This window comes from Diabrotica undecimpunctata, chromosome 4, assembly GCF_040954645.1.
Source record: "Diabrotica undecimpunctata isolate CICGRU chromosome 4, icDiaUnde3, whole genome shotgun sequence".
NCBI lineage: Eukaryota > Metazoa > Arthropoda > Insecta > Coleoptera > Chrysomelidae > Diabrotica > Diabrotica undecimpunctata.
The window spans coordinates 14271226-14297438 of NC_092806.1; the positions used below are offsets into that span (position 1 = coordinate 14271226).

Here is a 26213-nt window from a genome sequence, read left to right on the forward strand (position 1 = left end):
AAAAATCTTCAGGAATAACGTTCTACAGGTTAGTATACAAATATGTAAACAAAGTCATGGCCCATACTTCAGAGAATAAATTAATAGTATTTGACTGTATTAATTTATCTTTATGTATAATATATCGTGTTTTTAGTGTTTTCCGCGTGATAAATAAATCATAGTTTACTAAAAATGTATTGCACTTTTTTAGATTATGATTAAATCTTCTGAATAACTAGTCATATTTTTATAGTAGTTTTAATATTATTGAGTCCGGCCATGATCCCACCGCCATATTGGTATCATCGTTAGAACGCCTACCTACGCCGTTTTTAATACACACATAACAATTATGAACAAAATAAATGATGTGTTAACAATTATTAATTTAAGAAAAAATACGGATTTATTGTCACACTTCAAAAGTATTTATTATATTGTTGACCCTGACTAGACCAGTTTTTGTGTGAGTATAATATGCAGCTTTGCTAAACACTAAGAACAGTAAAAACCGGAGGCTAAACTACAGACCTTATCGTATAATTTAAAACCCAATTTACAGAGTTACAAAAAGTCCTTTAGCGAAAAGTTCCGTGCGAAAATTACGGGTCACTAACCACGACAAAAACAAAGTTTTAGACATTACCTTTTTGTCGTTTGGGTATAAGTCTGCAAACTGGCGCTCCTCGTGTCCAATTTGTGATGACTTGCAACCACCGCCATTCGTCGACAATACCGACCTCTATCAAAAGCTGTCCCACCTCCGCTAACTCCTCGGTCCCTCGGAGGGTGTTTTACACTCATATCTTCACTCACTTTTAGTTTTCGAACGCACAAGTTTGCAAATTTATTATTAATGTCTTCTGTTGACAATTAATTTAGAATTGTTTAGGAAAAGGGAAGGTATGATTGACGTTTGCAAGTGGCTTTGACGCTACCGATTAGCGTTGCGTAATTTATGGGTTTGTTGTGGAAAATGTGTCACATTTTGTGAAACATGGGTACATAAATGTATATATAAATAATCTGTTAAGGAAATTTATTAGATATGAGGGCTGTACTGTTTTAATTGGTGCAGATCTAGAATTAAATGCAATAAATACCTTGTGTATTACTCTACACCGTACGTAACTCATTAGACTACCATAAATAGATTGTTAAATTGATTGATTTAACGATCAATGCATAATTGTAAAATATTTTATTGCACATCATGCTGTACAAAAAACTCCAAAAACTTTCAATTTGGATCGGATTTTTTTGTTATTGTTAACAATTCTAATTCAATCGAACGGACAATGAAAATAGGATGTTGGAATGTACAGAGTATAAAAAATAAATATGAAGAAAATTTTACGGAATTAAAACAATGTAAAATGGACATAGCGGCACTTACTAAGATAAAGAAAAAACTTCAATGGCAAGAACTAGTAAAAGAAAATGTTCATTACTATAGTGGAGCTAATCAAAACCAAAGAACAAAAGTGGAGTATTTCCAGCAATAAGAAATAAATATAATAAACATATCAATTGATTGGTCAGCCATACATAAAAAAATAATCAGTGTAGACATGAAAATAAGGGGAAGATATATAGTCACAATAAAGTAACTGTTCAAAGAAATTCTACTGTAATAATGTTTAATAACGATTGTTGTATTATTTTATTGATTAGGTACTTAATAATGTTCTATTCTATTTACTTAATTTCTATGTATCACCTGAGATAAGGGTCGGACTAAGGCCTAGATAACCTAGGCACGTGCCTAAGGCCCGTAATTTTTAGGGCATGAAAATTTTTTTTTAGGGCACTTTTATATTTTTATTTTTATTTAACCCTCCGTTAGGCACGTGGTAAATTGAGACACGGTTGGTCACGCGGTCTACAATCGTAGACCATTTTATTTATATTATTAAACATAAAAGTTTCATAGTTTCAATAATAATACTGCATTAGGTATATTTGTTGAATTATTGTTAATGATACTGACCACTTTTTATAACAAAAGGTTTACTTATTTCTTTACTAGACAATAAAAAGAATACTCCAAATATTTTAAAATTTTTATTAACCATTAAAATTATTTTGCTTTAATAAGAACTTTAGTGTAAATTTGACAAAAGAATAATTATTGTACCTAACAATACTTAGAACAAAATCACCCAAATTCACATAAATAAAAGTACTGTTAAAAAATTGTATGACTTAGAGACAGCAGAAAACATCACATTTTTAGTCAGTAAAACAATCATTGCAGATTTGTTTCATGTGGTTTTTGTATGCATACACTTCGCACTTCACACAATTTCTAAAAGGTTTGTTCAAATTTCGAGGACAAACATGGTAACGCCCGACATAATTCTGTGGTCATACAGGCGGTTGAAGGGATTATGTTCTATGCCCAGCAGAGATTGAGCTCGCTTTCTCATTTCTCTTGGCAACTGAGGAATTGTTGAACTAACTTCAATTTGTGGTCGGAATAATTCCCAAGCACACTTTTCAAAAAAGTTACTGCGTTTTAGTTTCTGTTTGGGATGATTAGCCTTATACACGCAGAAATCGTATATGTCAGAAATATTCAATAAATTGTAAAACACAACCATTGGCCAACGGCGTGTATTTCTTGCGACATTACAATTCTGACACAATTGATCTACCATATACACGCCGATTTTGGTGTTGTTATAATCACTTATCATTACTGGCTCTCTATCATCTCCAGTATCTTCATCTATAGCATTATCATTGTGCATGGACGGTATCAATACCACCGACTTACTTTTCTTTAGGACAGATGACACCATAGTACAATCAGCTGGTAAACCAAAAAGAGACGACTTAACTTCTCGATTTTTCTGTGGCAGAAACTCTTCAGGAACCTCTAGTCTGTTTTTTCTTACAGTACCCAAATATGTTTTTTCTTCAGTAAACTATTCACCAATAATAAACTGCTAAACCAGTTGTCTGCCGTAATATTACGACTGGGACCTGCGATGGTCTCTACCAACCGAAGAGTTATTTCGTTACTGGTATTTACAAATTTGTATGGACCTTCTGGCTAAGTTCCTACGTAAGTTTCTAAATTGAATGTGTAAAACGTTATAACAGAGTAAATGTGTTAATGCCATATTTGGCTGGCTTCGTTGGAATGTACTGTTTAAACGCAGAACGTCCCCTAAATGCTAATAGTTGTTCATCTACTGTAAGATACTCACTAAGAATGAAGTTATTTTGGAAATTTACCAAAAATATTTCCAGAAGTTCTCTAATTGGTGCAAGTTTATCAAGTTCTCTTCGCCTTCTTCTTCTCTCCACGTCATAAAACCGTAGACATCTTATGAGAAATTAAAACCTTTTCTCGCTCATTGCCAGATAGCATGACTTAACTCCGAATTCTTAAAAATTATTCCATATATTATGTAAATTTTTTCTGGAACTTCTATCAAGAACACTATCTAAATACATGCACGAATTTCCGTTTCATTAGTTTGTCTACAATCTTGATTTCTTTGGTAATTGCACCGTATCTTTCACACATAGCTACAACACATAGAAAAAGGGATTACCTCACTAATTTAATCGTTTCGTTATTGTGTGAACCTATATGCCTCACAAAATTTTAAAAAGTTCAAGGGGTGCCTATTGGTCTCCTTAATTCACTTTAATCGAATATAACCTTATTACTAAACATTTCTTTATGTTATACAACCAAAAATTCGATATTTAGTATTTTTGCCTGCAAAATACTACTATAAAACAATGCTAAAAGCGCTTTTTATTGAAAGTAAGTAAAATTTCTAAAATCCACTTTTCTAGTCTTTTTGCTTAGGTCGTTAGTGTCAAATCATTTTTTATATTGACTGTAAATAGTGACAACAGTTCTACTTTTTGCAGTGCCTGAATTATGGCCAGACGTTTTTTAACACAAAAAGATTTGGAAAACATCGCTGAAGAGCTAGGTGACTTTTCAGAATCAGAGGAATGTTTTCCTGCTCAGATTCTGACGAATACTTACCCAGTCACGGAGAGTTTTATAAAGATTCAGATCAACAAGAGCATTCTTCGCAAGAGGTTTTGAAAGAGATCTCGAAAGGATAGATTGTGAAGAAGAAGACGAGGAGAAGTCAGATTCAGATGACGACCAGTCTGGTCTCGTAATGTGGAAACAACCATACACAAAGTTCAAACCAAAACATGATATTTAGAGTAGAGAGAACTGAAGAAACCAAAACAATTTGTACCACCTGTGATTTGCCACTAAGTATGACGTATTTTTTCGACATCATCGTTATTTTTTTCATGTGATTTTATATTTTTTCAATAAAATTACCTTCAATATTTATTTGTGTATTACTAATGGGACACATTGGTCCCAATATAAAACATTACTGGGACACATTTGTCCCATGTCTTACCAAAAGCTTTAGAGATATTTATAAAATAGATCGCTTTGGGTACCATTATAAGACTATTGATCATATTTCTTGTCTTAATAGTATTGGATATCTTCGGAATGTATTCAGTACTGAAAAAGTTAAAAATAAAATTGCAATGACCATCGCAGGACATTTTATACCCCTTTATATTTCATGATGTAGTCAGCAATTAAGAATATATATAAGAAGCAACTTTAGCAAAAACAATTTAGACATAAATTCACAATATTCTTTCAAGGATAAATTACTAGCTCGGACACTCAGTATATCTATTTACTTTGTATCAATCGTAGTTGTTTCGTAACATTTAATTTCCGTTTATAGTTTACATGATGGTTGCGATAAATTCATTCATTTCCAGGTCATTTAGATTATTTATCCCGAATGCACCAGAATTCGAAACGAAATTACTTTATAAATTAGTATTACGAAAATGTTCCCAGGATTCTTCCGTCCATAGAATATTGCAGACTCAACTACAAATAGCAGTTAAAAGCATTTAGAATAAAAGCTTTTTCAAATATTTGGGTGATGCGAACATTGTACATTCTGTTTAAATTAAAAACTCAGAATAATACTTAAATGTAAAATGTAAAGTAGAAAATTTGCTAGGAATTAGTTACGAAAAGCAAAAGGAAAGACAGCTTGAAAATATATGAAAGGATATTTCATGCAAGCTATCCAGTCAAATACGAAAAGTATGTTTAATATAGTACAGGGCGTTCCTTAACTAATGGATACCACCTTCAAAAATTAGTACATAATGTCCTAAATATTCTTCCGTATATTATCTTTCTTGAATACATACGCCTTCTTGGCCACGTCATTCTTGCTAATTGCTTTTATGAATTCATGTACTTTTACAAATGATTTTTAAAGGACCCCTTGGTTTATCCTCCACATACTTTGCAATTTTGAATAGATAGACCACATAGTCGACGACCACATAGTCGAATACTTGTTGTATTCTTTTTTATAAGAGTATTTTAATTTTTGCGGTATTAACCGCAATTTTGCTTTACTATTTAAGTAATCGATGTTAAAACTCATTTTTAAGCAAAATACAACCAGTAATAACAATTAATATTATGTGACAGATTGAAAGTTAATTTTTCTTTTTCTCATTTCCATAACAGCGAAAGATATACTGACATCACAAATTCAACCATTTTTCAATAATAGCTCTTATTTCAAGTTTTGTAGTAATAATACATAATTTCGAAGTGTAAAAATGAAAAAAAAAATAGCGTAAAGTATTCGTGGATATTTGGTCTTTATACTCCAGTCACTGTGGAGGAAAAGAGGTCAATACCTCTAAATTTTTTATAACTAAATCGATTTTGCTAATAATTTGGAATTAGGCTTATCTTACATCCCTCTTCAAAAGTTATATATGCGCTAGGTAAGCTTTTTATTTTTAAGGGGTGAAATCACCCCTTATTGAAAATAATGAAAAAAATTTATATCAAAGCATTTTATCAATTTAAATCGTGTTAAATTAGGTAATTGAAATATTGTCAATTATAATAATGGATATTGTGTACATTCTCAACCCTTAAATAATCTTAAAAACCACCCCTTTTAATAAAAATAATTGTAACAAATCGTTTAACAAGTTCAAACGCTTTTGTAGTGCATTTATATCATCTAAAATGTAATTCTCTACTTATATAAAATAATTTTGGTGGATTGCAACACTTCAACTTTTAAAAACTACCCCCTATGTCAAAATATATAAAAAAATCTTTTTAAACAACTTCAAAAGTTTTTAATGTACATTTATATTTAAAAATTCCGTTCTTATCAATAAAATATTTTTTGATTAGTTGCTTATTTTCAATAAAAACCACCTCTATGCTCACGAAAAAATTCCCCTTTAAAAAATTAAGTATACTCATACTAAGTATGATGTTTTTATTGTAAAAAATTATGCATGAAAATACATTAGAAAGTATACAAAATATATTTACAAAAATAAAAATTATTTACAATATATCAATATATTCATTGTCTGAAACATCATTCTCGTCGTGTTCTAACTCTACCTCTTCGTCTATTGCAGGACAGTTTTGACAATTGTCGCCAGAGCATGCTCCACGCGTAGCATTGCAAAATAGACCTAGTGTACGACAGCCACACTCTGAGCCGCAACCCTTTTTGCAATTGCAAAAAATCATTTTCAGTAGTTCTTCTGGTGCAGGTGAACTTTTCATTTTTATTGGTTGTAAAATATCATCACTCTTGAACCATCCCCAATCCGTTATATCAATCTCTTTGTTTCCAAGTCATATCTGAGTTTGTAAATAAACTCTTTTGATATGCTCATCCAGGGCACTTACAGTTGGTACAAGTGATGATAATTTAACTGTACTATTTTTAGTTGTGGCTTTAATAAAGAATTCGTATCGCATTTGTTCAAGTAATGATGAATAATCTTCGACCTTATTCATTTTGTTCATGTGGGTGTCTTTGGCAAGGCCATACAGCCAAATTGTACAGTAGCTCCCAGCTTCTAAAATGTCTTCGAGATCTGAAGGACAACATCAAAGGAGTGTCGCTTCTCTGTGTTCGTTAGTTCTCTGAAGCAGATGTTCAGTTTAGAGGTGCCTATATTATATACATAACATGTATATATGTATGTATGTATGTATGTATTATATAAATATTTGTGTGAGTGTTAGTGTGTCTGTTACCAGTTTTTCGAATATACTTGAATAAAGCATTTATATGTACAGAAAATAAGTTGATGCTCCAAAATATAAATAACATGCTCCAGAATTTTTTTAGAATAACTCCGTTAATTTTTAAGCTACAGTGTCCATTAAAAAAATATTTTGAAGGTAATTTCAAAAGCTACAAGCTACAAACATGATTTTTTCAAAAAATATGCATTTTAAACAGGCTAAACTTTTAAAACTTATAAATAACACTAAAAAAAATGAATTGTAGAAGATATACGTTTAATTTCAATTCTGATCGAAATAGTGTTACTTATACTGCTCGTTCCTTTCTTTAAACGCTAGAGTAATTCAAATTCTTTCCTTCGTATTTCGCTTTGTTTTAATCAAAATGGCTTTTAACATAGCTCATTTTAAAGGTTTTTTCTAGCTCTTTAAAAAGTGTTGTATTAGTTTTTATCAAAAAAGATGTCCATTTCCCGATATTTGATGTTAAATGCATCGAGTATAGTATCCCAAAAATAAAAAGTCATCTTCAAACAATTATAAATCGCTTAGTATTGTACTTATGAAACTTAATAAAAAAACAATCTCTTTGTTTTTTTATAGGCTTTATTTTTGTTTATGAGAGATTTTTCAATAAAACGCTTTGTTTTTGAGTTATTCGTACAAAATCATTGGAAAAGATGTTCTTTTTTGCGAAAAGTTTACTTTTTCAAGTGCGTATAACTCAAAAAGTATTGATTTAGCGAAAAAAAATTATATGACATTTTTTGTTTAAAATTTGATTCTCTATCAATTCCCGGGGTTATTTTGAGTGTAAAAAGTTCAACCCCCTAGATGGGGTGCCAACCACCCCAGGGGTAGAAGCACACATCAGCACCATATAACTTATGTTTTTTGAGTAATTTACTACCCACTGTAAAAATTTCAGATAAATCGGTGCAGTTATAAAAAATTTAAAGGGTAAATGCCACAGTAACTGGACTATTAAAACACTTTTCAAACTCTATTTCGAGCACTCAGCATGTCGTATATCGAGCATATCCACTTATGCTTTTAAAAACTATTAATGGAATAAAGTTTCAACAAAAAATTAAATAAATTTTTAACAGAAAAGTGTGACCATGCAATAGGAAATACAATTAAATGTTTGGGCATAATTTTTCTAGAGAGGACGGCGCACCGCAGCTCTCTTTGATCAGCTGCCACCGCTTGAGAGTAAATAAGTGATAGAAAAATGTTCTAAAAGGTATAAAAGGGAAAGATAAATCGATAGAAACTATTGAGATGAAGTAATTAACATAACCGACAGCCACTACGAAGACCTATACAAGAAGATTTTTCGCACACTACTTCCGAGAACTAAGATTTTTATGGAAAATATTTTATTTGATTACTAACAAATAACCAACTTTTGACGAGTTATGACCAGTTTAAAAGATCGAGGTATGCACCATTTGTCACTCATCCACCAAAATTTAGAAATCCGTTCACCAATTATTTAAAAAGTTTATTTAAAGGTAAATGTCCTAAATTTCAAATACTAAAAAAAATTACATTACATTTAAATGTTTAAAACTAAAAGTTTTATATCTTCCTACAGATCACATAAGAGATTATGAAAATATTTTGCACAGTTGAAAAGATGGTCGGAACATGTTGGAGTCAAATATTACATGAAAAGTAAACATAAAAACATTTCTAGTTACGCTTGGCTGACACTCAGATAAATGTTTTATAGAAAACTTTTACCCCGCTGTTTAACAAAGATAAGTAAAATAAATATGTTATTACATCACAAACAAAAAAAGGTAGGAACTTCTATATGTGATATCATAAGAGTTCCTGTGATATCGTAAGTTCTTATTATAGAGTATAAGATATAAATATTTTATTGTTGAATAATCGAAGAAGTAATCTAGCAACTTTTAGTAGTTTATATGATATAAGAGTATTTGCGTTAAATAAAATAAATATACAATTATGATTGATGAACAAGATCCTATACAGCCACAATGCAAAGTTTACTGAAAACGGCAGAGATGAGAGTAATGAGTAGAATTACAGGAAATACGCTGAGAGATCGAAAGAGAAGTGAAGACGTTAGAAGAAAATGTAACATACAGTGTATAAACGAATGGACACTAGATAGAAAAAAAGAATGGAATAACCAAATAAGTAGAATGGGGGAGACCCGTGTCGTTAAAACATCAAGAGATAAGCCACCAATCGACAGTAAAAGTATCAGACATTCCATAAAGATATTAATCAGCCAGTGAACAACCAGAATTTCTTATAAAGAAGAAGACGAAAAAGAAGAAAAAGTTATAATTTAAGGTTTGTTAAATTCCGTTCTACTTCATCTGGCATGTAATTCTTAGCCTTCATTTTCCTCTCTAGCAACCTTCTGTTTAAAACTTTTTTATCATCTAATTATCTATATATTTCCAAATATTACCATCTGTTCCATCTTTTACATTCTAATACATATTATAATTTTAATTTCTTAGTATGGCATATAAATTAATTGTTACTTCTTTCTTCCTAACGCTAGCTGTTTTTACACCATTCAGTCTTTTTAGCCGTTTCTTTTATCATTTTAAAAAATCTCTCAATAAACCAAAGATTTGTATATTTTACCCAGAGGAAGCATAAAATATCGCATTAGTTGTTATTAATATAAGGTTTTCCGGAAAGTGGAATGTAAACTTAATATTAAATAAATAAATAATAATAAATACCTAGGAATAAAGCAAGCGCGGAAGATTGACCATAAGCAAATGAAAACTGAGATAACTACTGAGTTTATACGAATGGTAAAATAGCTGTTTCGTTCACACCTTATCAGTAAAAATTTATTTAAGGCACTAAACACCTGCGCATGATCCGCACTTAGATACTCTTTTGGTATTGTTAAGTGGACAAAAACGGATATCGAAAATCATCAGTGGAAAGTACGAATACACCTCACAAAGGCACAAAAACACCATCCTCGAAGTGCAGTAGAAAGAACGACAAGAAGAGGAGTTATGGATATAAGTGAGCAACTAGAAAAATAGATTACTAATTTAAAAATTTATTTTCAGGTGCAGGATGAAACATCTACTCTACATCGCGCGATTTTTGCAGTAGATGATCGCCAATCAAACTGAGGGAACCAAAAATGCGCATAAACCATCTTACTAAAGACGGACACCTAAACGGGTAAACCTCTGCACGGGCGACATCCCAATGAGGTCAGTCAAGACCATGTCGACAATATAGCGTCGAACTATTGGCTGACATCAGGAAATATGTTCCTTGAAATCGAAAGTTCATTCAGGATCAGGTTGAGACCTCAGTGCCATTTTACGGTTCTTGTATTTTTATACAATAAGATACTGGTACCTCACAAGCGAGAGGAGTAGGGAGATTGAGACCCCGAACTCGAACGGAACCATATCCCCCTTGATAATCGCTCCAAAATAGGTGCCAAAACTCAAATTGGTTAAACTTCCAGTGCTCAAATCGGTATCAATAAAGAGTTATGAATCATTTCAGCATATCCCTGCCTCATCAGACACTGGGGCCAATACAAATTTAAACTCGGAAAGTTCAACAAATATCTCCTAAAACTTTACAAAGGTGCCACCTGCTCTGGCAGCCATAAACGAAAACGATTTAATAATATCGTTTTCTGTCCTCTAAGCTATACGAAATATGTAAAAGATTAAATCTTTTAGCAAAAGCTACTATCGATTTGATGAATTAATATTTGGCCATTTTAACAAAGCGATAGCAGCTTTGCTAAAAGATTTAATCTTTGATCTCTAAGTCTCTTTGATCACGGCTCATACTATAAAACAGTAGCTATTCTACTATACTTTTTCAGAGTCATTGTCTTTGGTTATAACTACTACAGCCAATAATTCTAAACCTGTTAGTCGAGAAATCAACACTCAAAACGTTAGTCGTAATGCCTAGTCCTTATTAATCCTTTTAGTGATAATAATGTTAGTGTTTGTGTTAGTTACTTAAAGAAAGAATTGTATAAATATATGCTATAAGATATAAAATATACTTTATCAACGTTCTCTTTGACTAAAAGAAAATGTTAAGGAAATATTAAGGATGATACAGGTTGATGTGGATGGACTCTAAACTAAAAGCAACAAAACACTTGACACTGCACAATAAACCTTTAGTTCCCATCTGGTCGTTTCGTGAAACCACTAAATCTTTTCGCGCACTCATATTTTTTTATAAAAACACACCCCGAACGACGTTGTCATCGTTTCGCATCACATGGTGTTTCGTCGAGCCACGATAAAAGTAAATAGAAGATATGAGGTCGATTATAAACTGATCTACAACAAGTTGGCGTGTGTTGATCATCGAGGGAATTCCTGCGGCCGGCGCATGACACCACTTCGCTGATCACCTTTGTGAAGAGTATTTAATAGATAGATTATCAAAGGGCGTTAGTCAGAGGGATCTCGGTTCGATTTCAGCGTATAATTTATTTATAGCAACGCGAAATCTGGTTTTTAATTTACATTCTAATAAGAAATTTAAAATTTAATACTTTTGACCTGTAATCACTATTACAAATATTGATACTAAAAACAAATATTGGAATCAATAGAATCTTTTTCCTGTGCCAGTATTATCTGGTCATCAACTAATTGTAATATATATTATTCTGTATTGCCAAATAATGCATCATTTTGGGGTACTAATTTTTCCAATTAATTAACCCATTCTCAATATATATTTTAAATTAGGTATAAAAGAAAAAACATTTCCGTTTAATACCCTTATATATGGACTTACGATTCTTGGTAGAGTCTACTTGGCAGTTCGCTATTGAACTGATTTGGAAAGTCAGTTCAAATGGTCCTTTGTGCCCCGCTATGCCCAGTGGTAGGGTAAAAAGAATCAATCTGAATAAACAGCAGATTTTAGTTGATTAAGGTGAACCCGTCGAAGTGTAAACTAGTTTTGAGTTAGATGATTTTTATGACATATTTTGCATGATTTAGGAGATGAAACAACAGATGTGGAAATTATGTTAAATTTTTTTAAGTATCCATGGTTCACACTTTCCCGTCAATTTGGGGTAAGTGTGACAATGGACTTTAGCTTACAACAGCGTGTGTTATTTTTGGGGCAAGTGCAAATAATTTAAAAGTGTAAGAAAAAACGAATTTTTTAGTAATTGATGGATTCGACCGTTACTTGATGGAAATTCATTTTATGTAACAATAAAACACTGAAAACTTTGTTTTCAAAACTTCCACAAAATTTATTTTAAATTCTTATCACTACAGCTGTTTCGGCTGATTGCCTTTCTCAAGTGATCTGTTTTTGGCATGGGTTTACACTTTATAGTCTCTAATAAAATAGGTTGAGGAGGGGAGAACTGTTTGTCTCAAGCTGGTCATTCAGAATTATATCTGTGTTTTTTAATTTGTTGATTTCCATAGATTCTAACAAAGATAGCTTAAGGCCTTTATTTTGAATGTGTAGAATTTTAAATTTGTCATTAAAAGAATGATTATGATCTAGAAGGTGAAGTGCGTATGTAGAATCTGTTTTTCTATTATTGAAAGCCCTTTTATGTTCTGCTATTCGTTTATTAAAATTTCTACCTGTTTGACCAATGTAAGTTTTTGGGCAGTCGCCACATTTAAGTTTGTACACACCACTGTGTAAGTGTTTTTTATGTTGGCTCTTGTTGTTTTTAATATATTTGCCTAGGTTGTTATTTGTTCTGAAAGCTGCTGTTATTCCTTTCTTTTTTATGTGCTTGGCTATTTTTGTTGATATTTTGCCTGTATATGTAATCGAGCAGAAGGTACTGGGTTTTTTCTCTGGTGGTGGAAATACTAATTTCAGGGCTTTCTTGTGTAGTTTTTGATTTAACATTTTATTAATTGTTTGTTCGTTGTATCCATTGTTTACTGCTATTTGCTTAATGATATTTAATTCTGTCTCAAAAGTGTATTTTGACATAGGAATTGCTGTTAATCTATGTAACATACTATGATAGGCTGCCAGTTTATGTTGTGTGGGATGGGATGATGAATTGTGAATAGTCGTGTCAGTATGGGTAGGTTTATAAAATATGGAGAAGTCATGTTTGTTTTTAAGTCTGGTAATTTTTAAATCTAAAAAATTTATGGATTGATTTTGTTCTGTTTCTATTGTAAATTCAATATAACTATGAAGAGAATGAATACACGATAAAAATTGGTCGAGTTGCCTGTTAGTTCCTGTGAAACATACCAGTACGTCGTCTACGTATCTCCACCAATATAAAAACTGTTTGAATATGGGATGTTTTGAAATCTTTGTCTCTAGATGATCCATAAAAATATCTGATAGCAATGGGCTTAGAGGATTGCCCATTATAAGTCCTGCACTGTTATTTGTAGGTATATAATTCATTATTAAATTCATTATATAATTCAAAGTCTTGGTTTATGCAAACTTCAAGAAGATGTAAAATTTCAGATGTAATGATTGGATTTGTATTATTTTGGTCTAAAAGGTTTTTTACTAGAATAAAAGTTTCTGTAGGAGGGATACTAGGAAAAAGATTTTTTACGTGAAATGAAATGAATTTTTTAGTGTTTGAAAAATTTTAATTGATTTATTTTTAAGCAAGTTACAAACTTTTTAAGACTTAAAGGTTCAATCCGACAATATTTATGTCAAAAATAAAATGATCTCTTCTGTCTTTAACGAGTTCTGGTAAAGTTTTTACGATATCATCTTCAACTATCATATCCTTCTATATCAGGCCAAAAAGCTTCTTCTTCTTTTTCAAAAAGCTCTTCTTCTTTAAGTGCCATCTCCGCGACGAAGGTTGGCAATCATCATGGCTATTTTGACCTTCGAGGCAGCTGTTTTGAACAATTGCCTTGAGCTGCAACCAAACCACTCTCTCAGGTTCTTCAACCAGGAAACGCGTCTTCTTCCTATGCTTCTCCTACCCTCTACTTTTCCCTGAATTATGAGTCTCAAGATGTTGTATCTTTCGCCTCTCATCACATGTTCGAGATATTGCAATTTCCTTTCTTTTATTGTATTTTCCATTTCCCTCTCTCTGCCTATTCTCCTTAACACTTCTGTATTCGTGATTCTATCTACCCATGGAATCCTTAACAATCTTCTAAATGTCCACATTTCAAACGCGTCAAAGTCGATTTATTGTATTCCGGTTTAATGTCCATGATTCAGCTCCATAGTAGAGTACACTGTGTACATAACATTTAACTAGCCTTATTCTGAGGGCCAATGTCAGATCTTTGCTGCATAAAATATTTTTCATTTTCACGAAGTTGGCACGTGCTTTTTCAATTCTGACTCTTATTTCTGCAGTATAATCGTTATTTTCTGTGATTATCATTCCCAAGTAAGTATATTTTTTTACTCTCTCAATCTGCTGACTGCCTACCGTTAATATTTCGTTTGTATTGTTGTTCTTGCTAATTTTCATGAATTTGGTTTTTTTGATGTTAAGAGAGAGTCCGTATTCTCCACTATATCTTAATATTTTGTTTATGATTATTTCTAAGTCTTCCAAGTTGTCGGCTATTATGACTGTATCGTCGGCATACCTAATGTTGTTAATTAAACTTCCGTTCACTTTTATGCCGACTGTCTCGTTTACCAAAGCTTCTTGTATCATTTCTTCAGAATAAATATTAAACAATAACGGCGATAGTATGCAACCTTGCCTGACCCCTCTTCTTATCTCCACTCCTTCTGACACTTCTCTTCCAATTTTCATATTCGATCGTTGGCTGTAGTACAAATTTGATATCAATGTTACATCCCTCACATCCAGATTCTTGTTTTTGAGTACTTCTATAAGTCGGTCATGTTTTACCTTATCAAATGCCTTGTTGTAGTCTATAAAGCATACATAAAGATCTCGATTAACAAAAAAGGTGTAACTACTCTTTTTATATCCTAAAAAACAAATTTTTAATTCATTTTCAATCTTGCTATGAATTATTCCAATAAAATGTTTAATAAGTTTTTTAGATGTGTACTCTACAGCAACCCAAATACCCAGCGCGATTTGGGTCTTTCCCCACTCTCCAACTGTTGGCACTTCTTTCTCAATTATTTGCTCGTTTTCTTCAAATATTTCAGGATCTAATTCATCTTTAGAGTCAACATATTTTACCAAATCTTCTTCCGATTCTGAGCTACTAAAAGTTTCTTCTAGTTTTTTAATCATCTTTGGTTTTTGAATTTTTGCTTCTTTTTTCTTTCTGTGTTCTTTTTCTTTTGCTTGTTTTTCTATTTCTTTTATGTTTTTCAATCTATTTTCTTCTTTAAGTTTATTTAGAACTTCTTCGGAAGTAACAACTTCTGCCACTGCAGCTACTTTTTTTTGAGCCCAAAGGACTTTGCTTATTTGTCTGTTTAACAGTATTTAATAGCAGCTCCTCGAAACTTATTTTTGAAGAACTACTACTTGGAGTTGGATCAGAAATATTGGTTGTATAGTTTTCCACACACTGGTCTTTATTTACCGACTTATCAATATTGCCGGCGTTAATAGCATCCATATTAGTATTTGCGGTTTCAGCTACAACTATTGTTTGGTCTTCTAAACTTTTTTGTTCTTTCCATCTTTTTAGGCTTTTAGGGTGGTATTTTTCCTCTGGTATGACATGACAGTTAAATGGATATATACCAGCTTTTTGTAGTGCCTATCGTTAGAGAAAACTCATTTTTTGGAATTTTAAGGCCAGTATTATGTCTCTGCCAGGTTACGAGTTGTTGGTCCCAAGCGTCTTTTAGAGACTAAATATGGCCAAATCCAAAGGCTGCAGAAGGTGGCTAGTATGAGGAGGAAATTTGATGATTATGATATCATTCTGTCATGCTGATTCTACTATTTCAATACTAATATGGGTACTATGACCGTCATATATCAACAGTACCGACCTATTTTCTCCTAATGCGGGAATAAACGTTTTTTTAAAATAATTTAAAAATACGTCACTCTCCATCCATCTATTGGGACTGGCTGCATAAGCAGTTCCCGGAAATGAGTTCTTGTTATCTGGTAGCCAGGAATCCCAAATATTTTTTCCCTTGAATACGATTAGTGGTGATGCCTTTGTCCCCGATACAGACACTGCTGAAATAACCGTGGTGTTTTCTCTTCCTGGACCGGAAGTAGTTCTGGAACTTGGTTTACCTTTAGCTCCCACGACTTTGGTTTTTTTGGGGTCGTGAGAAATGGATGTTTCGTCCATATTCCACACGAGTTGCGACTTGTCCTCTAATTTTAGCTGAACTAAAGTTTTTTTGAGAATATCAAAATATTCTTGGATGATGAAAGGATCTGTCATTTTTTGTCTTGAGTACTCCACAGCTTAGGGTTTTTTATGCTCAGTGGCTGACGTCTTTTAAAACTCCCGAACCACTCATCCCAGGAGTGTTATCCTTAAATAAAGTGTTTATGTCATTTTTGGTAACAAATTCGCGAATAATCTCTAGTAGTTCCAATCTGGATATTCCAAATCCCCACTGCTCTATAGTTTTTTGAAGTAAGAGTACCTTTTAATACTAGATCACTTAAAAAATAATAATCAAGTATTACGAGTGCTTACAAGTTAAAGACAAAAAAGTTGTGCCTTAAAATAACCGTTGACCTACCCAAAACGTACGCTTATGACAGGTACTAGAAATTCGCAATTTATGAAATCAATTCAACTATAAAGGTTAATAAAATACAGATAACATGAGTTATCTGTATGTCATAAGGACGCATATTCGGTAATTGTCTTAAAATTATCTGAGGAATCTCCGATTTTCGTTTGTCAGGAGAGTTTCTGGTGACCCTGTAAAATGGCCGAAGAAAAAAATTATATTAACGGATAATAATTAAACCATTTAAGATACACAGACCATATAGTTACTTTAACGAGAGTTTAAAAACGATTAGAGATAATGGTTTACAGCTAGACTAAAAAGCCAAAAAATTTTAAATAAAAATATATTAAAACAAAAAAAGTAAAGACAAATCAAGAAATTTTTTTACAAGCATTTTTTGCTAAAATGTGATAAGATTAATAACCAGTTAAAAGCAAAAAACCAATTTTCACTCAAAGAAATATAAAAATTGGAAAAAAAAATTTCACTTTGTAAGAACAAAAATTTTGTATAGTTAATTTTAACTTTAAGTACGTTTCTTTAAATTGATAAAAGGGTTGATGGTGTGAGCACATATTCCTGAGGTTTTAAAGGTCTTGAGGACCTGATGCATCTATACTACTTGTACTCATATTCTTAGTTTCTTGGGGGCCCGAAGATGCTCTAAAAGTTTGTTAACAGCCAAATTGGTAGCGGTAGCCCAATTATTTTCAACAGATTGTGAGTAGAAGACTTATATCTCTACGATTCTTTGCTTTGATTGTGAACAGAATATTATCAAAAGTTACTGCAAGCGACGCCTTCTATTTAGGATGTTTATGAATGTATATTTTTTTGTTTACATCCAAACCAACATAAAAAAGGCACATTTTTATATGTACGATGGCATAATTTGTAAAATAACTCCAACCAAAACTATTTGATTTTTAGATCATTATTTCAACAAATAAATATTTTCAAGTAGTTGCGGCATTCAAAAAAAACAACGGTCTACAACTACAAGATTATGGTAAGATCCAATAGCAGAATCAAGATTTGATCTTATTTCTCTGCTTGCGCTGCTATATTAAATAAGATTTTATTAAAATTATTAAACCATTGTAAAATAAAAAATAAAAATATTTGGAAGAAATTAAATAAAAATAAGGGTAATAAAAGCATTTATATCAATATGCTTTTAGCGTACATATCAAACGTACTAAAATATCAAAGGCTTTTAAAATAAACGATAAACGTCTAAGAAATACTGATTTATGAGTTATATCGTCTGGAAATCTTGTTTATAAAGTTCACTTAGAAGTCACGCCGTACATAACAATTTTTAGTGTATCAAGAGCGTAAAATGGCCATTTATTGCCTCATACGTTTAGGCACTGTTATTGCTAAAGCACGCCCACAACGCAACTAAAATGATTTAAAATCTTTGGGTGAAAAGTTTATCTCCGCTGTCAATTTCGGGCAATGTATTTCGTGATTCTGATTATAAACGCAAACTCTTGATTTAGTGTTAGCAATCTACAATGTACTACTAGTAAAATCCATAATTTAATTGTGTCTAGTAATATTTAAATGATATTTAATAAGATTTGTAAACTTCTTCTTTACATAAAGGTGCCTATTCTCCTATGATATTGATAACCACATTCATTCATCTGCTTATATTCCCAACAATTCGAAATAAATCAGTTGTTGTTAGACCTTGTAGAAATAACCGTAGAATTCAGTATTTAATATTAAACATAAGGTAGCCAAAGTAATCCAATGTTCTGTTCTTTATGGTGTTAATAATGTGTTTGTCTTTTTTTAGCCTTTCCAGAAAATTTACTTTAGTTGTTAGATGTATACAGGGTGTTTCAAGAAAAGGTAACCCCGTCTCTAGGGTAGGTAAAAAACTGAAAAATAATTGGGGTTTGCTTAGTAAAAAATTTTTGTAACGCCATCCGTTTCCAAGATACAGGGCGTTGAAGAAAAAAAAATTTACGCATTTTTTACGATTTTGGCGAAACTACTGGCAACATTGTAATGAAATTTTATACGAATATGTTTTGGAAGCTGATACATTCCATGAAATTGTTTTTATATCTGATTCTCATAGAGGGCGCTAGTTACACGGATCGTACTAAGGATTAGTCAATATAACTTTTTAAGTATAATTATTAATCAAAATTTCAAGTAAACTTAAACATCATTTAATTTTACACGAAAAAGGTACTCTTGGTAAAACTCGATGCTGTGTACCGTTTTCGGAATATTTTGATTTGAAAATTATGAAGTAATAATGAAGAACTAATTAAGGAAAATATATGGAGAAGTCCAAGAACAGGGTTTGTGGCGTAATTAGGCGAGATGAAGATGCAACGATCAGAAAAATTTTCGACTAAAGAGGACCAGTGGGAAGACAAGCCAGAGGAAAACCAAAACTTAGGTATTAAAATAACATAGAGGATAATCTAAAATCCATCGGAGTTAACGCATGTAGAAGAGTTGCCAGAGACAGGGGCGAATGGAAGATTGTTCTGAAGAAGTCTTTGGCTCATAACGAGCTGTAATACTTGATGATGATGAACCCGTTTTTCTTACTCGTTGGTGAAGAGTGGTAAATGTTGAGTGAGTAGGATGCTCACCATTGGGAATTTTTTCAGCGTATCTACGTTGTGCAGCTCGAGCGTTACAACGTTTTATTTAAAATAAAATTTTAATTAAAATAATACATAAGAAAGCCCTAAAATTAGTATTTCCACCACCATAAAAAATCCTGTACCTTCTGCTTGATTACATAAATATAGGCAAGATATCAACAAAAATAGCCCAACACATTAAAAGGAAAGGAATAACACCAGCTTTTATAACAAACAACAACTTAGGTAAATATATTAAGAACAACAAATATCAAAAGAAAAAGCACTATTTGTCACAGTGGTGTACAAACTTAAATGTGGCGACTTCCCAAAAACATACATCGGTCAAACTGGTAAAACTTTTAACAAACGGATAGCAAAGCACAAAAGGGTTTTTAATAATAGAAAAACAGATTCTACGTACGCACTTCACCTTCTAGACCATAATCATTATTTTAATGACCAATTTCAAATTCTTCACATTCAAAATTAATGCTTTAAGCTGTCTTTATTAGAATCTACAAAAAATTAACAAATTAAAAAATACAGACATAAGTCTGAGTGACCAACTTAAGATAAACACTTCTCCCCTTCGCAACTTATTCAGTTAAAGACTATAAAATGTAAACGCATGCCAAAAATAAATCTCGTGAGAAAGGCACTCTGCCGAAACAGCTGTAATGATAATAAATTATAATAAATTTTGTGGAAGTTATAAAAACAAAAGTTTTTAGTGTTTTATTCTTGGATAAATATAATTTCCATCTAACTTTTACGGTTAACTTCCACTAACGGTTATCACTTAGTTCTAGGCTCCTTATGAAGCATTTTCGAACTAGTTAAATTATAATAAAATTTTCTGAGTAATTTCTGGTCTTCGTTTGTCAGGAGAGTTTCCTGTCATCCTGTATACAAACATAGCCCAAGACTGTTTTTAATTAATTTTTATACAGTTTTACTAAAATATAACTTTAGTTGTGTAATCCATAGTATTTTTAAACGGAATATTGTGCAGTTCACATCCACTCAACCTTTAAAATGAACATCGTGGTACACACAAAACAAATAAAAAGTAAAGTCCTATATGACAAAGCTCATAAAAACCCAAGGTCTATTAAATTTTTATGTACTTTGTGTATCCTGATAATTAAACGAAAAGATTATACTCTAAAAAAATTATAAACCTCCAGCAAAAGTGCTGATTCCCAGGCGAGCTTTCGCGGACGTCAGTAAAGGGGTAAAAGGGTAAATCCCACCTTGATTTGACAGTCTAATCCAATAAGCTCATATTTTACTCGCAACCTTCATATTTAAACAGCAGGACTGAGAGTTGAACAAGTAGGTTCCCGCAGGGTGTGCGCCTTCCTTTTACATGTTTCTGAGATTTTAGCTCGGGCATCTCGACAGGCGAGTATAGAGATGAGTTAAACGATTGATTAAGTAGGAACTATACAACAATGGAATTCAGAGAAATCGATTTTGATTGTCTCGGACGATTTGAAAATCTGCGACGTAAAAATTGCATCTTTTCCAGATTTCTGGAAAACTTTTATTATTATTGGATAAAATAATATAACATATTTTTTTGTTTTTTCGTGTGTCGTTAATATTAAATAACAAGTCTGAAAAAAATTATATTATTAGCAAAAAACGAATTTCTATTACATGACTCCATTATTTCTTCGCAAAATTCTAATCTTCTATCCGGGTCATCTTTGTTTACTACTTGCACTAAAATGTATTCAACATTATTAATAAATTAACCATCGATTTTTGTTTAAATTTCAAGTTTTTATCTTATAAAGCCTGTTTGAACATTATTCTGAGTAAATATAAAATCAATATAAGTCGTGGGACAAAATCCAAGAGATTAAATGTCGCATCGAAAAGCAAAAAAGATGCATTCTTGACTATGAGCACTCTGTTTAAGAGCCATGACCTCACCCTAAAAACAAAAATAAGGCTCCTTAAATGTTACGTATACTCAGTGCTTCTGTACGGAGTAGAAACGTGGATATTGAAGGCAGAAACTGGTTATACAGAAGAATCCTGAAGATACCATGGACAAAGTCACCAATGAAGAAGTACTACCGGAGGATCAACACAACCGCAAATTTGGTCAACATCGTGAAGGGCCGTAAGCTGCAGTACTTGGGACACATCTTGAGAAATCTAGGCAGATATGCATTCAATGCATTTTTTTAAGAAAATTAAAGGAAAAAGGGCCTCAGGATGAAGAAGAATATCCTGGCTTGCTAACCTGAGAGCATGGTATAGACCTCAACACAGCTATTCCGTATAGCAAGCAACAAAGTGATCATAGCCAGAATGATCACCAACGTTCGGAATGGACAGACACCCTAAGAAGAAGAATATATAAAAAAACAGCGGCGATAGAATACATCTGCGTCTGACGTTTCTTTAAATGTAACATTCAGCGGTTATTCTTCCATCGATTGTAGGACTGCTTTCTGCTACCAATGCACTTTTTTTAGATACGTATATCTTAACAATCAATGCCTTTGATTCTTAATTCTTAATATGTTTAAAAGCGTTTCGTTCTGTACTTTTCAGAAGCCTTTTCGTAATTAATGAAAGCTATATAAATATATTTACGTTGATGGCAGCATTTTTTTAGAAGTATATTTAAACCAAAATATGCCTCACGGTTACCCAGCGTATTCCTAAATTCTAACTGAATTTAATCTAGGTCTCTTTCGCAATGACTTCCAATTTTTCCACGAATAATGCGAAGAAAAATTGTCAATGTGTGGCGCATCAGACTAATTAATCTGTATTCGTCGCATCTTTTTGTCCGCTGCTTCTTTGGAATTGCTATAAAAACAGACTTATTGCCAGGTTCCTCAAAAAATCGTGTTTTTTTAATCAATTTTATTTATATTACAAAAGATATTTAAAAAACTTTTAGTAAGTGAAAGTACATACATTATACTACTTGAATTTTTTTTTCTTTTTTAGAATGGCGGCTTTAAAAATATCTACTCAAACTCATCCAATTTGTTAGTGTGTGTCATTATTTCTTGGAAACGAATCATCTGAAAGCAAAAAACTAAATGGTTTTATATTCTGTATCTAATTGGCTATCGTCGGTGTTACAATAAATCATTCTCACAGAAAAAAAAACAAAATGGCGGACTTTTAAATTTTTCGACCCTTTTAATCCTTCTTCTGCAGATGATATTGTACTAATAGCTGATAGGATAGATGAGGCCAAAGAACTTTTAAATCAGCTCTACCTTTCCTCGCTAGAAGGGGGATTGAAAATAAATATATCTAAAACCCAGATGATGACAAATCTTGTAGTCAGCGAAGATATATGCGTAGGAACAAGATCCATAGACCAGGTAATGGCCTATAAATACCTAGGTCATGAGATTCGCATCGCATAGGAAAACTGACTTGGGCAGCCTTCGGCAAGCTGAACCATATTTTCAAATCGTCTGATATACCAATATGCCTTAAAAGAAAAACGTTTAATCAGTGTGTTTTGCCAGTGTTAACTTACGGTGCCGAAACGTTGACCATGACAAGGAGAACAGTTCAAAAGATCCGTGTGTGTCAAAGGGCGATGGAGCGTGCTATGTTGGGCGTTTCACTACGAGACAAGATCCCAAATCGCCAGCTACGACAAAGAACAGGAGTGGCTGATGCAGTAGAGAGAGTAGCAACACTAAAATGGAACTGGGCAGGTCACGTGGCTCGAATGACAGACAATAGATGGACAAAGCGGATACTGGAATGGAGACCAAGAGATGATGCCTACCGAAGTAGAGGTCGTCCACCAACACGTTGGACTGACGATCTAAAACGTTGTCATAGGAATTGGATGCAAGAGGCACAAGATCGAAATAGATGGAAAATTATGAGGGAGATCTATGTCCAGCAGTGGATAAGCGAAGATTGAATGATGAATCCTTCTTCTAGTCGGTCAGATAGCCAAGCGGGCCAGGCGGCCGATTCTCATTCGCTTTACTGTCGAATGATTTAGTGGATGTGGGTTCAAGCCCCGACTCAGTGTACAGAAAAATAAAAAAGACTAACGCAGCAGTTTAAAATTCTAAAACGAATCTTCGACTTAGCCTAGAATATGCTGGTGACTGATCGGCCTATGGTGGAGCAGTACGGCAAGAGATAAGGGCTTGCGGCTCGGTTACACTCCTCCATAAATCTATACCGAAAGGGAGTGTTACCTAAATACCGGTGTATATATATAATCCTTCTTCTTCTTGTAGTGCCTATTCCGATGTTGCTGAATATCATGGCAATCTGTATTTTGCATACAGCTGCTATTAAAAAGTTTGTGGCTGTTGTGTTGAACCGCGTATGGAGAATTTTTAAGCTAGGTAATCTTTCGTCTTCTTAATCCTCGTTTTCCTTCTACTTTTTTTTGTAGAATTAATTGCAGCAACCCATATCTTTCGCTGTTTCTCATAACGTGACTGAGGTATTCGATTTTGGTTGTTTTTATTGGGGTTAACAACTCTTTTCCTTTTTGCATTTTTATAAAAAGTCCTTTTAATCCATCGATTTTAATTGTTTATAAGTTTTTTAAATACCAATGAATATTTTTAGTTGCAGCACCGAACATAGAGAGACATCTAAAGAGTAAAATGTTGTTTGGCTCATCTTGATAAGTGCAATAGTTTCGAAATACGAGTGACACCCAATTGAAAAACGTGGTTTTGAGAAAAACCCATTAAAGTAATTAGCTACTATCACACGATCCGTGTTTGAATGGCTGGATTCACTGCTTTAAGCGCTTTGCTGTTCCCTCTTCTCTATTCACTTTAGGGTCGCGCGGGTCTACGGGACTAATTATATACTAAGAAATAGAGTTTTTCTGAAATACATCTTAGAAACTTAAAAGGATAGGAAATAAATCTAACATTTCAACAACATTCAAATCAGCAAACATATTAAGATCTATTTTGTCTAAAACCAAACCTAACAATGAATAAGAAAGACTTGTATTTATAAAATACCTTGTGAATGCGATCAGTTTTATTTAGGTTAGGTGAAATCAAAGGAAAAGGAAATCTTAGACGTGGAACAATATTGTGGATATAAAATTTGAGAGAATAATTGAGCTGAATCGTTGAAAAACTCTTAAAAGTATACTTACTATATTAGTAGCAGTATAAAAATAAATTTGTAATTTAAACTAATTATAATAATATGAAAAAATATTTCACAAGTGTTACATTACATAAACTTGAATCACGAAAAGGAACGATTGATTCCAATTCTAGTCAGACGTAGTTCAAAAACGGATGAGCCCACAGTGTAACTGGTATAATTTTCCAGAGACTTTGCTTGAATTAATGCAGTTACATGAGAAGTATAAAGTACTTCTTGGAATATATATAATTATATTAATTATAGATATTATATAATATCTATAATTATACAAGTACTTTAAAATAAGTAATAAAAGATGACGCTGCTAATAAAAAATCTATAGAGCGTCCTGAACTGCAAAAAATCAGATCTAGTATTAAAAAAGAAAGTTAAAACTTTCTAAAGATAAGTAATTTTGTAAAATTCTATTTATATATATATATATATATATATATATATATATATATATATATATATATAAACAGACAGTTGAAGATAACCGGAAACGACCAATACTAAGGAAGCAATAAAAAACGGGTGCTTTTAAGTGAGTGTCTTTTATTAAGAGTCAAGCTTTCGCCACATAATTTTGGGCTTCATCAGAACTTGCTTTAATGGAAAAACATTCTTTACAATATCATAATTAGCGATGTTATTTTAATCTTACCTTAATGTCGACACTATCTCTTAGTGTATAATAAAATTGACAGGGACATGCACATATTTTTAAAAACAAACCAAACGCATCTCTCAACAAGAGGAAAAATGAAAAACAAGGCCTTTATTAAATATTTAAAGTTACTTTATTATAACCATGTGGGCCGGTATTTTTGACAAGAAATTGTTAATTAAGTCATGTGCTATTTCAACTGTCACCTATCGAAACAACACCTGTCTTAATCACTTCTTCTTTTTGTTGGCATAGAACAATAACATTATTCAGTCAGAAATATTGGACTTTTCTAATTGTCATACAAAATTAAATTAAAAATTGAATAAATATAGGCCACTACTGTATATAAACATATCATGTTTAATAAATCTTTGGTTTGTAATTAGTTTTGGGTATAGTAGTCAACATGACGGTAAGATGTATGTAATATATACCTTTTGTCGAAGAAACAAGAGTATGAATGATTATAATAGATATAAAATAAATTCAAAGTTCATTGTTCTCACAAAAGGGGAATAACACATCCGTGTAGTTGTTAGTATATCACAATTGTATCATTGTTGTCTTTTTATATTATTGATGTTAGTGGTATAAACATAATATGTCCAAGAAGGGTTAGACATTTACACTTTTTCTTTCTCAAAATTCAAATTTTGACAAATAGCCTGATTGAAAATATAGAATTATAAAAGCTATATAGGTAATGAAAAACATAGTTTGTACATGAAGTTAAGTTTTTAAAATGTTTTAATTAAAATTATTAACAATTGTCTTGTAAGTTACATTGAATTTAGTACACATGAGTTACAGGCAATAAACTGAGTCACAACAGACAGCAAATAACAACAATACGTTAGTTGAAAGTGTGGAGGGACAGTATTATGAAAATCTAATATAAGAAGCTGGTACTTTTTTATTTTTAGTGAATTTTTGTTGTAAAATATAAGTATAGATGGAACTTAAGTTATCAACATCTTTTTTGTGGTTAAGTGAATTAGAACAATTATTAATATAACACATC

General features: G+C 32.2%; 1 protein-coding gene across 2 annotated transcripts in view; it reads right to left on the reverse strand.

Annotated features, from left to right (window-relative positions):
• LOC140439213 (GTPase-activating Rap/Ran-GAP domain-like protein 3) overlaps nucleotides 1–26213 on the reverse strand; it is a 685378-nt gene that overhangs the window by 400017 nt on the left and 259148 nt on the right. The window contains exon 1 of one of the 2 annotated variants that reach the window (XM_072528977.1): nucleotides 629–898. The exons of the other annotated variant lie outside the window; for it this stretch is intronic. Coding sequence (XP_072385078.1) covers nucleotides 629–786 — 158 coding nt within the window. The 5' untranslated portion in view covers nucleotides 787–898. Of the gene's footprint in view, nucleotides 1–628; nucleotides 899–26213 lie in introns of those variants that run through there. 2 annotated transcript variants of the gene reach the window in all.